This window comes from Epinephelus fuscoguttatus, linkage group LG10 (genome assembly GCF_011397635.1).
Source record: "Epinephelus fuscoguttatus linkage group LG10, E.fuscoguttatus.final_Chr_v1".
NCBI lineage: Eukaryota > Metazoa > Chordata > Actinopteri > Perciformes > Serranidae > Epinephelus > Epinephelus fuscoguttatus.
The window spans coordinates 38,522,017-38,536,293 of NC_064761.1; the positions used below are offsets into that span (position 1 = coordinate 38,522,017).

General features: G+C 41.7%; 1 protein-coding gene across 1 annotated transcript in view; it reads right to left on the reverse strand.

The window, feature by feature from the left end:
• Positions 1-2,994: 2,994 nt before the first annotated feature.
• The window catches only part of oca2 (oculocutaneous albinism II), an 84,438-nt gene continuing 73,155 nt past the window's right edge, over positions 2,995-14,277 (reverse strand). Inside the window, exon 23 of the mRNA XM_049587745.1 lies at positions 2,995-4,507. Within this exon, the coding sequence (XP_049443702.1) occupies positions 4,420-4,507 (88 nt within the window). The 3' untranslated portion in view covers positions 2,995-4,419. The remainder of the gene's footprint in view (positions 4,508-14,277) is intronic.

The window sequence follows — 14,277 nt, forward strand, 5'->3', positions numbered from 1 at the left end:
CTGCTCTTCATATCACTATCCCAGCTGTAAAAACAGCAATGGGTCACTATAACAAAATTAGTGTTGTTGTTTAATGGCAGTATCGAGCCTAAGTGACACACCATTCACCGTCGTTTCCACCCCCCGTTGACAGTCAGCTCATATACTATGTCAATTTAGAAATGTTGCTATAATACATATGAAATGTGCGAATGTAAAGTATCTGTGTTTGTGTGTGTGTGTGTGTGTGTGTGCATTGCCAACATCTTCTTCTGTTGATTGGGCTGACCTGTATGTGCTATCCACAATTTATGGTTTGGATCAAACTATAGAGGGGAAAATGCAAAGAGTTACTTTTGTATAATAGAAAACTGTCATGACTGAAAAAAAATGTGATTTTGATTGTCCGGGTAATGAGAAAGATTTCCCACCTATAAACCAAATTTTGATTTTTGAACATATGGTGTCTGAGTCGTAGCTCATTTTACTGCAGAAGAACACAACCGAGAGTTTTAAAGCCTCCAGCCATAAATAACTCCTGGAACACATTAAATACATTAATGATGTACAACAATGTAGAGTTCTCGGAGGGTGGAAGCATCTTTAATGAATTAGCTGCTAATTAATGCTGTGATCCGGAGCACGACTCTGTAATGGCAACAAAGTGGACAACACAAACAGATTCCCATTGAGTGTAAGAAACACACTTCAAGCTGTCGTGCTTCCCTGGGAGTTACATTTTACTGTGAAACCACAGTCCTACAGGAGCTATACATCGATCTGTGTAGTTTGGGTTTCAGTTGCCTGGAGCCTGGCTCATTAAAGGGAACAAGAGAGTCACTTTTACTCTCTGTCGCTGCCAGTAAACACAGTCAGGGTCGAGCTGTGGATGTGGCAGCAGAACAACAGCAACTTCAGAGGAAACACTGTAAAGTACCAGAAAGCTTTTCACATGAAAAGGGAACTCCACTCTGCTGCTGCACCATCAATGAGAGTCATTTCATGATAGTGTTGTCATTTAGTTTTGTTGAGTATCCACTGACCTCTGAGGCCTCTACTTTACATTTAGTGATTTTCAGCATTTTTAAGATGTTGAGAACTCCCAGAGCTCGAGTGTGAAAGTGTAGGTGGACAGAGCAATTAGGATCCTGTCAACAAAGAACAGGCAAGATAGCAGTGGATTTTTGTCATATCACAAGGGATGGAAATTACTCCTGGAAAAATAACAATTACTATGTAAACCACTTAGTAAGAGAGAACCATTTAGAAAAGAGTTTATGCATGATCACTAATAGCTTCATTAATGACTAATATTTATTGATGTTTTGTAAATGAGACTAATAATAAGAATTTTTGGGTTGACAGCTTGTAAAAAATCCCTCTGGTTGTGTTCATCCTTGTCAAGCACGACACTTGCCTTAACTTTTTAGCTCTTTGGTTTATCAAAGAACAATTTGACCTTTGACCTTTTGGAAATAAGCTACAGATCATCTGGAACACAATCCATTCATTAGTAGCTCAAAATTACTTTGTATATGCTTGGGTTAATCAAAGTATTTGTCTCTTTTCAGTATGGACTACCTCCCTTGGCAGTTTCCGCTGCTATGCTGATGATACCCAGCTATACAGACGTAATCCCTGCCATGCAACCAGCCCATTCTCGATCCCAGGCTGTCAAATCCCACCACTTTGTTATGCCCCTCGGTGTGTGACATCAACACAAAGGCATCCTTTAGCATCTTTATGACACACACAGACCTTTCAGCTAACTCCAATGTAAACCCATCCCCATTATACGATGCTGAGAGCAAGACCATCCTATCTGGGGCCCAGTCGCAGTGGAGCAGGCCAAGCAGAGCACCCCAGACATCCCTCTCCCCAGCGACACTTTCCAGCTCCCCCAGTGGACATTCCGGTTTGATTTGGGCGTTTCCAACTTCCGTTTATATATAAGTAAACATGCCGAACCATTGCGATGGATTCAGAGTTTGCAGTGACGCCAATTATGTTCCGCCTCGTTAGTTCACCGCACAGACCGTTGAACCTGGCAACAACTGCAGCCGGCTCAAATGTGATTGATCAATATCACGCAGACTACAAACAGCCTACAAGCCGAAACCAGGGCTCTTGCGCTCTTCTTCCAGAGGCAAGATCTCCGGGGTTTGCCTACAGACTCTACATTCATTGAATGTAGAGTCTGTATATAGAGACTACAGATGCCCTAACCACCTCAACTGACCTCTTGCGACGCAAAGGAGCAGCTGCTGTACTTCAAGCTCCCCTTGGATGATTGAGCTCCTCACACTATTTCTAAGGCGGAGCCCAGCCACCCTTCTGAGGAAACTCATTTTGGCTGCTTGTATGCATGATCTCATTCTTTCGGTCACTTCCCTGAGCTCATGACTATAGGTGAGGGTTGGGATGTAGATGGATGGGGGGGGGGAAGGGTAAAACAAAACCAGACTTTCATCCAGGAGACCACAGTTTGTGTCATGTATGAAACCAAAAGTCAAACTTTGTTTTAACGTTATGTTCCATGATTTACATATGCAATGTTAGATGACAAATGTATTTATTTTAACCTAAAACATTTTTTTTCTAAACCTAACCAAATACTTTTGGTTTTGTTACAACCATTTTACAAGATTAACCACATGTTACAACATGTTTCATGCTAAAGATGCTAAAGGGTGCCCTCTGTGTATCCATGAGACACCAAGGGAAATGACAAGTAGCTGGTATTCGACCACCAGGGAATGAGAATGTGTTGGTACCACAAGTCTACCCCTCCGGTAGTACCACTGTAGTCATAATTGGGATTTTTGCACAGTTAGCCTGTTTTTAGTGCCATATTTAAACCATTTATAAACCAATAATAAAGCCACTGGTTACCTTATTAGACAATGGTGCCATATATGTTATAAAAATAAACTGAAACTGAGCCAAATGAAAAGCAGAAACATCACAACCTTTATTGTTCATGTTGATAGCTATCTGAATGTTCTGATACATGAAGGACATTCAGGTCGTTGTGCTGCACAATAAATACAGGTGGTAGTTTCAACTGGACAAGCTGAGAAGATGTTGTCCGTTCCACGTAAGAGCATTTACATGATCATACATTTTCTACATTAAATATGGTTAACTGAACTAAATCATTGAGTTTACATGAGATAATTGTGTACACAGTACAATAGGTAGTATACAATGTTGAGATAACAGTCTCCGTCTGCTTCATCTAATCATCCTGCTGATTGAGGCTGTTGTCAGATTCATTTATTAAGATTTGGGCGATGACAAAACAATTAGACATCAACTGTTATAAAATCCCTTTCACTGGGTATTGTGGTTCCTTTAAAATATCAACATACGTTTGGTAAACCAAATGTTCGCCTAAAAAAGTGATCAGTGTCCTAAATGTCTCTAAAAGCAAATCAGTGTCAGACAACTAACTAAGAAATAAGTCGTTGCTTATTGTAAACAGACCACATAGGTTAACAAAAGAATGAATACTCTGACATCAGAGGCCATAGCTGGAATCACTTACACCCATTAAGGCAGTAGCACCATGTACGGTATGATGGAGTGGGACCATTTTTCTCCAGCAGACTTGTGTCCTTCCCTTGGATCAACTCTTGTGAGGACATAAGGTTTGAGTTTTTGACAAGTTGGTAAAACTCGACAGGGTGAGGGTGGACCAGCCATCAAGAACTAACGCATCACACTCATGTTGTTGGATGTTGGACTCAATTTTTTAGTCAAAGCTCCTGTAAAGCCCGTTTCCACCATGTAGTACGGTCCAGTTCAGTTCGGTATGCATTCTGCTTCCACTGTGAAAAGTTGTGGATGGTACCAATGGAACCGTTCCATACCGTCACCATTTTTGGTCCTGGTACTAAAAGGTGGAGCTGTGAACACTGCAGTCCATTGATTGGTCAATAGCTGACGGTCACTCTGCTCAGGGCTGAGTTGTACCACTGTTTACACTGTGAAGAGTTGTGTGAGTAACCTGTAACTATAAAATGAAAGGATGCTTTGCTGCTTTATGCAGCAGCTGGAGTCAGAGAAAAAAACAACCTAATTCACTGGGTGCTGGACGGAGCAGTGAGTGACAACAACCCTGCCCACATGAAAGAGTACTGTTTGCAGTGGAAACACTAGGGTCTAGGTACCATGTCTGAAGGGTTAATTTTGGTTCCAAAGGTACCATACCAAAAGTGTTTGGTGGAAACGGGGCTTGAGTCTGGTCCCTGCTGATCTGCACTTCGGTCAAAGACGTCTTCCAAAATATGGCTGCTGTGCTTCATATAGTGCCTGTAATCTGAATCAGGTCACTTATCACATTACAGAGAGCTGGATGCTTGAAGGAGAAGTCACACACACACACACACACACACACAGACTCACACACACTTTTTGGCTCTGTACAGCAGTTGTGGATCACATGTTCCATCCCAGTCCGATGTGGGTGGCCAGCAGGTAGCACATGCCGATCATACACGTCATTATCATCATGGGGAATCCTAACCTGTAAGAGGAGAGACAACACCACGTTCATGTCATGAATTAACAAAACCACATTTAATGTTAGTCACTGAGAAAGTACAGAGTATTAAACTTATCTGGTCAACAGAGAGGATTTCAAGGATTACTGAACAAACAATAATGGTGCAAATAATGAATAAGGAGGCCCAAATGAAGCTCAGCGTAAGTTCAATCAGGAAGACTTTCTTCACGCTATATGCTGCTGCCAAACTTTAAATCTCTCTGCTCCTGTCAGCTTTCAGTTTAGGTGGAATCGTCACATCCTCCTCCACCCCATTAACCTCCAGCCTTATCGCCAAAGACTTTTCACATTTCTCATACTTATGTGCACATGTAAATAAATATTCTTTCCTCTCAGAAGGTGCCTCTCTTGATTAAAGTGGTGATACGTTTATGGATCAGAGTCATGCAGAGGTTCATGGTCCCCTGAGGGTGAATCCTAATTTATACTTCTGTGAAAAAGCTTGTGCAGAGCTTTGCAGAGCCACACTAGGCTGCACATATCCTGAAAATGTGACTACGCACCAGACACCTCAGAATGTTGGAAGATAGATAGATGATAGATGGATAGATAGATAATTAGAAGACTGCCAAAGAACCGGAGCCTGCGACCATGCACTCTCACTGCAAAGGTAAAGATACTTGAAACAGGCTAGAGTGAGATCATTTAGAGTGAAAAACACGTCTGCTTTTATTGCTGCCGAAAATTAGTCATTGTTATAATGCAATGGAGGCTTTTTAAAGTAAAGCACATTTACAGCAGTAACGTAACAGTCTAAACAATAAATAGTGTTTACTGTGAAGGATTGTTGTACCGACTGTGCTGTGTCGGATGCCATATTGTCAGAAAAATTATCATCATCATCAACAGTCCAAAAATGGGGAACTGCAGACACATTTGGCTACATTTCTCAACATCAGACAAATGGAGCTGATGGCCTAAAGCAACTCGTTCATGAATAAATGTTTGATAAGGCAGCAACATCACCTAACCTCACCGCTTCCCTCTATGTTAGTGTATAATATATTATAATATAATACCGATTCAGACTGATACATGTAAGTGCTTCCTGTTATCCCCTCTCTCTCTCTTTTCATTGGGCATCTTGTTACTCGCACTCCAGAATAAACAAGTGGACGAGCTCTAAACATAGAATCAATTAGCCGTCTCCGTGCGGCTGGCCTGACATTTATAAACAGGTGTCTTTATGACGTTTTCAGAGGCTGATTTTCTAGTGTGAGGTCAAGAGAGGAAAGGAAATTACAATGAGCGGGGGATAAATGGTAATTTTACTTTTTTTTTCATTTCCACGCTGCACCTTGAAGAGACCTATTGCCTCATTTTAAAATGCTTCATGAAGCCTTTGTAAACTTCAGATGGATCACATGGGAAACAAGTGGCAGTCTCCTAGGTCAGAGTCCAGAGTTTGCTTGACATATCCACTTGACTTTCTCACTCTTTGTACTTGAGTAGTTGCTCAGTCCATCTAAAAATTATGCCGTCCAGTGGGTCTCATACCAACACTAAAGGGTGCCTAGGTACGTCGGTATCTGATGCCAAGGGCCACTGATAAAGCATCAGTATTTGATAAATTGGGAGTGAGACCAACTAGTGGTGTGTGTCTTATTTGCGCAGATTCAGCAGCAGCAAAAGCCACATGATCCTTTTGTGAATTCACTCTTCACTGTCTTGCTTAAAGATGCCTCAGCCCTCAGATGGTTTGTCTCTTGCTCACTATCTGCTGCTCTGAGACAGGCCCAATCAGATGTTAAAACAGGTTTGCATATTATTTGCCAAATTAAATAAGAATCTAAACAGCCCTCTAGTGCACATAAACAACTGACTAGTTGTTGTGTTTGTTAGGACATTGTGATACTGCCTGGCATTTTTAAAGGCCAGCCCTATTCTCATTATAATGACTGGAATTTAGTTAGCGTCATGATGCAGTAGCAATGATCACTGCCATTACAGTAGCAGTAGCCATGTGAAACTGTTGGTAGACTACAGGCCAGACCGCTTTCCAAGTTTGTCATTCCATAGTTCGTATCATGAATTTAAAATGTGCCCTCAGATGACTCCAGATCTGCAGATGGTTTGTCATTTGGATGTCTACCATGTCCTATATGGACACATGGCTGCTCCGAAGGCCAGAGATCTGTTTGCCCTCAGTCTCTGACACAGATCCCTTTAGGAGGACAAGAAGAGAGAGGAGACTGCATGCATACGTAAATTTATTCTGTCAAAGCAGGAAAGAAGTGATTAAAACTATAGCACCCCTGCTAAAAAATTAACTCATATCATTAAAATACTATTGAGAGCAGATGTTGCTTACTAGTGTTATGGTGCAGTGTGAGGTGAGAGGATGAGTCGATGATAGACTCGATAAATAAGTCAAAACAACCTCAAACCTGCTGCTGCCATATCTCACACTGATGATGGCTCACATTATCGTTTATTAACTGTGCTAATCTCTTCCATTGAGATTAATGACAAAGTGATAACAGCGAGGTATTTCTAATGCATGGACAATTATTATGATGATGACGCATGATAACAATCCAGTGAAGGTAATGGGCTGTTTGTTTGGCCAGCATCAAACACAGCTTTATATTCTACCAACAGACATACCGTTATCTTTTCAGCGTGAAACACCCATTACAATAACGACTGCAGCGCACACACACACACACACACACACACACACACACACACACAGGTCAGACAGGGCCTCGCAGACAATTATGTGAAATGGCAGGGTTAAGTGTGCAAGCTTGATTTTTAGAGAGATGCAAAAGGTTACATGTCTCTTTGCTGCATGCTTTTTTTCCCTGATCTTAAGGCGGGAGACGACTATTTTTGTTCAGTTGCACTGATGTTCAGCATTTGATGGGCAGTGAGTCATAGGTGCCCAAGACATTTTGTTTTTTTATATTTCCTATATGCCTTTTATGGAGGCAAAATAAATATGTAAAACACAAAATACAGTTGAAGTGGGAACATTAAGTATTTGTCAAGGTGGTGTTTAAAGGGACAGTTCACCCCAAAATCAATAATACATATTTTTCCTCTTACCTGTGGTGCTTTTGATCAGTTTAGATTGTTTTGGTGTGAGCAGCCACATGTCAGAGATATCGGCCATAGAGACGCCTCCCTTCTCTCCAGTATAATGGAACTAGATGGCACTCAGCTTGTGGTGCTCACAGCACCAAAAAATACATTTTAAAAACTCAACAGCAATGTCTCTTTCCAGAAATCATGACCTGGTTACTCAAGATAATCCACAGACCTTGTTGTGAGCAGTTTCATGTAGGAACTATTTTCTTTTTACTAAACTACACCCGCCAACCATATCACCGCGCAGAACAAAGCATGCATCTACTAACGGGCGAGAGTCTTGTGCTTGTGGCAGCACAAGATGTAAAACTCCAATGTTAGCTTTCTCAGTAGTGCCAGGTGAGCTAGCAGTAGATGCACACTTCCTGTAGTGCGGTGACACAGTTGGCGGAAGCAGCTCAGTAGACAGAAAATAGTTCCTATATTAAACTGTTGACAATAAGGTCAGTCCAGCTCAAGTTAGGTTTTTCAAATGTACTTTCAGCACCACAAGCCGAGTGCCATCTGGTTCCATTATACTGGAGAGAAGGCAGACAGACATCTCTGCGGCCGGCATCTCCAACAATCAGCCACTCACATCAAAAACAATCTTGACTGATAAATAGCACTACAAGTTAGAGGGAAAATATGTATTTTTGATTTAGTATTAAGTATTTTTACGACTGACAATGTGAACTTTTGGAACATGACTGAACATGGTGTCTGCAAACGTAGTTTTTTTGTTTAAGTCCCTACATTTTATCACTCTGTGTTCCCTCTCTAAATTCAGAGGTTTTTGCAGGTCCATGAACTCATCGCATGAAGTCTTCATGAGTTCTTTTTGCCCTCAACAGCAGTTTGTGGAGTTTTTAATCCTGGAGTGGATAATTGATCAGTTGATCAATCGGAGCTGATCAGATCAGATTAATGGATGAAAGGAGCAGCTGCTGCAGAGGCCAGTGAATGCAAACTTTTAGACTCAGCTTAATGAATGTACAAATGTCACTTTCACTGTGCCTGACGTTCTGCTGCTCAATCTGTGCCCAGAATTGTTCTCTACGCTACGACAGCAACATAAGCCCCTTTTACACTGCCAGATTTTCGGCGAATGTTGGGCCATTTTGCTGGCAAGCTGCGAGCATTTAGACACACAGAGCCGGATTGGCGAGTTGATCCGAGGTGCCCAATTTTCCGCCTCGTAGGGTAGTCATATTGGCAGAACCCTTTTAGTTTAAGAAGAACCGAGGCACCCTTCCACAATGGGAGGGACTGTTGAAGACTTGTGGGAGGAGCTGTTGATGGCGCCGCATGTGCGACCCACTAGTGGTGGACTAACAGGAAACAGCTGGAATTAGCGAGCAGCTAGTAGCAAGAGGGAAACAGAAACATGACAGACACTGTAAAGATGAGCAACTGGGGAGACAAAGAATTGCATGCCCTCCTTGTCCTCGCAAACGAAGAGGCCATTAACCGTCAGATGACGGGGATGGTGAAGGACGGGCCGACTTATGAGAGAATCACGGAAGGACTGACCAGCCGTGGCTTCCCTCCCACGTCACTGGTTACGTCACACGATGAGCTACATGTTTCGTTACTTGCTCACGCCCCCCATTGCCCCGAAAAAGGCGCATTCTGTATAAACAAAAGTAGGTAGGCGGCATTTTGCTACACTCCCCGATTTTGTTTTTATACTGCCAATGCTGAAAAAAGACTGATTGGGCTTTCCTGTAAATTTGCACAATTCCTACTTATAAAGGGCTATAGTGTGTCATGGGCGGTAATGTAGTAACGTTTGCTGCTTTTGGCTATTACTGAAAAAAAGTTTCAAAATGTATTTCATGGTGCTTACAGTATCTGCACCATGTTGATACAAACTTGTCTATAAACCAAACAGGACAAGTGATAAAAAATGTTTGTAAAATTGCCAAAATTAAAGAGCACCCCCAGTGAATGTGACGCACCACGCTTCATATAGGTGTGATCAAGGGTGTCAGAGTCACTGACATTAACTGTGGTCAAATTTTGAGCTTTAATTAAAGATCCCCCATGTGGCCAAATAAAGGCTGCATTTCATGAGCTCCGTATTTAAGATTTTTTTTTGATAGCTGGGGAAAGTTAAAAGTTTGGACGGTTTCATGTCTCACAAAAAAAATCAGAGTTTAGGCAGCTGATGCAGTGCCCTCATTAACAATGAATCACTGTTGTTCTTTTGTTGTGTTCTGTTATAAATAAACCAAACTGTGTTATCAAATATCAATGCCATATGGAAAACAGAAACATATAAGGGTTTAGTACATGCTTTTTAACACAGACAAAGATGTGCAAAATCCCCAGAGCACATATAATAGAGGAAATGATCTCTAACAAAAGAGAGTAAGGACTGAAATCATTTACTTTCCATGTGCATTTCTTGATTCCTTTACATAGAGTTGGAAGAGTTGGCAGCAACTAGCCTATTGTCTGTTCTCTCTTTCTTATATAAGTTCCTATATATAGGCCATTTCAAAGTTGAAGATGACCTTTCAGATGCTGCCATATCATATATTGAGTCTTCTGCACTGGAGAAGCTGAGAGAAGAATAAAGAAATCCAGAGGACCTCAAATGAAAGTGTTGATGTCGGAAGTATGTATGCACACATCTGATAATTGTGTCAATGTATTACGCTTTATTGCTACAACTATTTCTTCATTCAGATGAATATCATTATGCAGTTTCCATTTAATATGCATGTGGAAATGTCAAATTAGTACTTGAACTAAGGATTAATGAGGCTAGTCAAGCACTTAGGCTCATTAATAATGATTTCAATACGGTGTGGTGGTGCATTTAAATTGTAACAGTCAAACTTTGTGAGTAGCCAACTGAGCTGAGTTGCAAAGATCAGGATGATTATCATTTTTATTTACACATCAAAGGTTTAACAGGGTGTGAATAATGAGGAAAACCTCAGAGAAAAATGTCCAACTGAAATAATGGGGAAAAGGTAGAACGTGTCAGGCGGGGAAACAGAGATTTGCCATGATCTGCCTTTTAAAATGTATTTCTAAGAACCTGACCTTTCACTTCCTGTAGTTTAAGAGGTCTGTCTCATTCATAACAAAACCTCCTCCTGTTTCAGAGGAAATGGCCTCAGCCTGCTGTTAACATTTGTCAATTTACCATTTGCAATTAACTCCATGTTTAAATGCAAAAGAAATTAACCAGCCTGTTCTCATTCCCAAACTCTGATGCTTTGTCATTCCCCTCAGCATGTGATACCAACGCCTCAGGCACTCTAATTTAAACCCATCCCCAGCAATGTTCAACATTTTGAGCAACTACAGTAGTATGAAGAGCAAGGAAGTCTGTGTTTGGTGGGCAGGAGGGATGATCGATGGCTCAAACGAACATATACTTTGACCCGGGATGCCCCCGTTTGTGTCCCATGTAAAACCAGAAGTCATTGCTGTTTTAATGTAACATAACTTATGTCCGTCTGTCGCATACTGACATCACTGACATAATGTATTTACATCACGTTACTTACTTATTTTACCCAAAACATGTTTATCTAAATCTAACCAAGCAGTTTTGTTGCTTGAACCGAACAACAGTTTCAGAACTTTAATCACAAGTTACGAGTTCCACCCAGAAGACAGCTGTGCGTCACAGACAGATGTTAAAGGGTGCCTTTGGCGTCCGTATCATGCACCAAAGGCACTATGGAACAACAGTATTTGACCACCCGGGATAAGGACACATTGAATTGATCCTACTGATAAATTTCAATCCCCGTCCCAAAGTCTCGCTCCTTGTCATCCTCTACATTCTCATCTCATCTCATCTCACCTAATATTTGGGGGAACATATATGAAGTGCAGGTTCTCCAAGTTCTCTCTCAAGAAATTCTGAGCCTTAAACAGTTAATTTTAAGCATCCTGATGAATGTTTACAGACCAATTTAGGACTTTTCTGCATCAGTTTATGGGGGAAATTAGGATAAATCCATAAGATTCTGTTTCATAAAAAGTTGTTGTGTTGGGTGTATAATTAACCCTATATTTAAAGCAACACAATGGAGTTTTTGAGCCCTCAAAATATTTATCCAAGATCCTTGTGAGGGTACATCAACTCACAATAGGTTGGATGACACATTCGTCATTGCTTGAGAGCGTCTGTTTCACTTGCACTGGCACTGTGCAGTTTCAGGGTTTGGGTAGGAACCCGGACACAAAAAAGACTGCAAAATTTGGCTGTGTTACAGCATAGGTCATAGCCCCCCCTCTCTTTAGAGTAGTGTAGCCGAACCGAGGTGAACGAAGTTAGACGTGGTTGTCATGGCTGAAGCGACAAAGAAAAGGAAGAAGGTGAAGGTGTCGGAGGAGACAAAGAAAAGAAGACGGGAGAACGATAAAACAAGGGCTCGAATAAGGATTCATAGTGACCCGGCTTTCACACGCTGGCAAGAGCTGAAAGAGGAGGAGGGATGCCCGACCGATGGTGACCTGGCGCTGTTACTGCTGTTACTGCTGTTACTTTCTACTTAGGAGACTCACTGTCTGCAGGTTGGCTGCCTCAGGTGCATCTTCAGATAAAGTGTTAGCCTACATACAAACAGCTTTCATTTTAGTTTGTCTTTAACACTTTGCTGTAAGCACCGCGAGCGCGATGTGCTTGTGTCGACCACGATTGTAAATCATAATAGCGGTGAATGAGAGACTGCGGACAGAACAGATTGAAATATGGCTTTCTACATGCTGATCACATGTATTGATAAAGTATTGGCTTGGCTGGCAGAGGTTTTATCGCACTTACTCACAGTAACAAGTGTAGTTGTCGTCTTGAAGTCATATTCCCTTCACGGTTGAAAGTCCAGTGTTTGTTTGACCATCCCCCTGTGCATCAGTGTCTGACGCCAACGTCAACTGACAAAGCGACAGTATTTGATGAGTTGGGAGTGAGAACGGGCTGAGGGGGCAGGTTATGTAGTGCAACAGGGCAGGGGTCTTGGATTTTTTTTGTGACTCTTGAATTGTTCCCATGATTCTTGATTCTCTTGTGATCTCGCAAATCCGACTACATTGCAAGGTAAGGTGATTTAGGCAAAATGGAGGAGTAGAGTGAAGTTGTGGCAGTAGTAGTGGTATATTAACTGCATAAAAAAATGTCAAACTGCAAGTAAGTGAAATATTTTTAAATATTCATTTGGAGTCTTGCAGTACTGCCAGACCTCAGTGTAAACAAGAATGTGTTCTTAATGACTTGCCTGGTTAAATAAAATAGAAATAAATATTTTGCTCTATGCCCTTATTATGCTCTCCTTAGTTACTGTTGCTTCCTCTGTCAAGCTTTCCATTCTTGCACAGGATGTATATAATTAACAATGAAACTGTGTCATCCTTACCGATGGAAACTCTTTTTCACAGAGGAATACAAAAGCAGCTTCATTTCCAGCCATGGCAACTGTCACAGACAGATTTCATCAGCTTTAGCGAGCCAGCTCATTAAGCTAATGTGCTAGTCGTGAACAAGTTTGGGTTTTTTTTCAAACTGTATCTGCTGTTGCCACTGAAGGCTGACCACAGAAATAATCCCAAGAATGAGAGAAATTACTTATACTTAAATAGTCACATACTATGTTCCAACAGTGTGAGACGCTGATCTGTTTTCTTTTGTTGCAGACAGCGGCTGACTGGGGATTAAACTGCTCTTCAGTCTGCTGGTTTCTTAACGACAGCGTAAAACCCACAGCTGTATCAGTTACAGGCTCTGATTATTGGACCTTTTATGCTAAGTGGTGCTACAGAACAGAAATCTTCAGACCACTAAAGCACACCACTCACCGTCAGGCTCAAGAATCAATGCTATAAAACACTCCAGAGCTGGATAGTAATGTAGCATTCAGGAGTGTGGATGGAGGGTCAGGGTTTGTCCACTAAACTGGAGTAGACCAATACAGTTCACATCACACTGTGCTGCAGAGCTTATATGTTTCTACCAGTGTCATATATATTGGTACACTTTAAAAACATATATGTAAGGGATAAAAGTCTTTTACAAGGTCAAGGCTGTTGAATAGCTCACTGACATGAGACCACTGTGGTATTTATCTTCATGGAATGAATGTCCACATAAGATGGATGGAGTGAGGAATCTCTTAACTGCTATCATAATCAGACAAGCTGAGGTCACCTCCACACGACTGAGTCTCTTTCTGCTGAGCAATACCCATTTCCCCATCCCAGGCGCAGCATGACGGGACAGAGGGCAGATGAAAAAGTTGCCACAATACAGCGCAGAAAGAAACAAGGTTCACCTTGTCTAAAAACTCCCATCGTACCTCGTGATCTCACACGTTGATTTAATTGTATGTGATGGGAGCTCTTTGAAAGTCCTGATGCAATCTCAAAGACTTTCTTTAGATAAACTCGAGGGACGCGCTCGACTGACTGTGGAGGCTGTTTGCTTGACACAGGACAGCGCGGCTCCCTATAACAATGCCTGACCTGTGCGATTCAATGAGCAGTATGACTTGCAGAAGTTTAGGCTGTACGGTGGCACAGAAAATGTCCTTTGTACCTCCAACCTTTTTCCCTGATTACAGAGCATGCTAGATTTATTGCAGATGAAGGTAGCACACCAGCAGTTACTAGTGCAGGGGTCACTGATTCCAGCCATA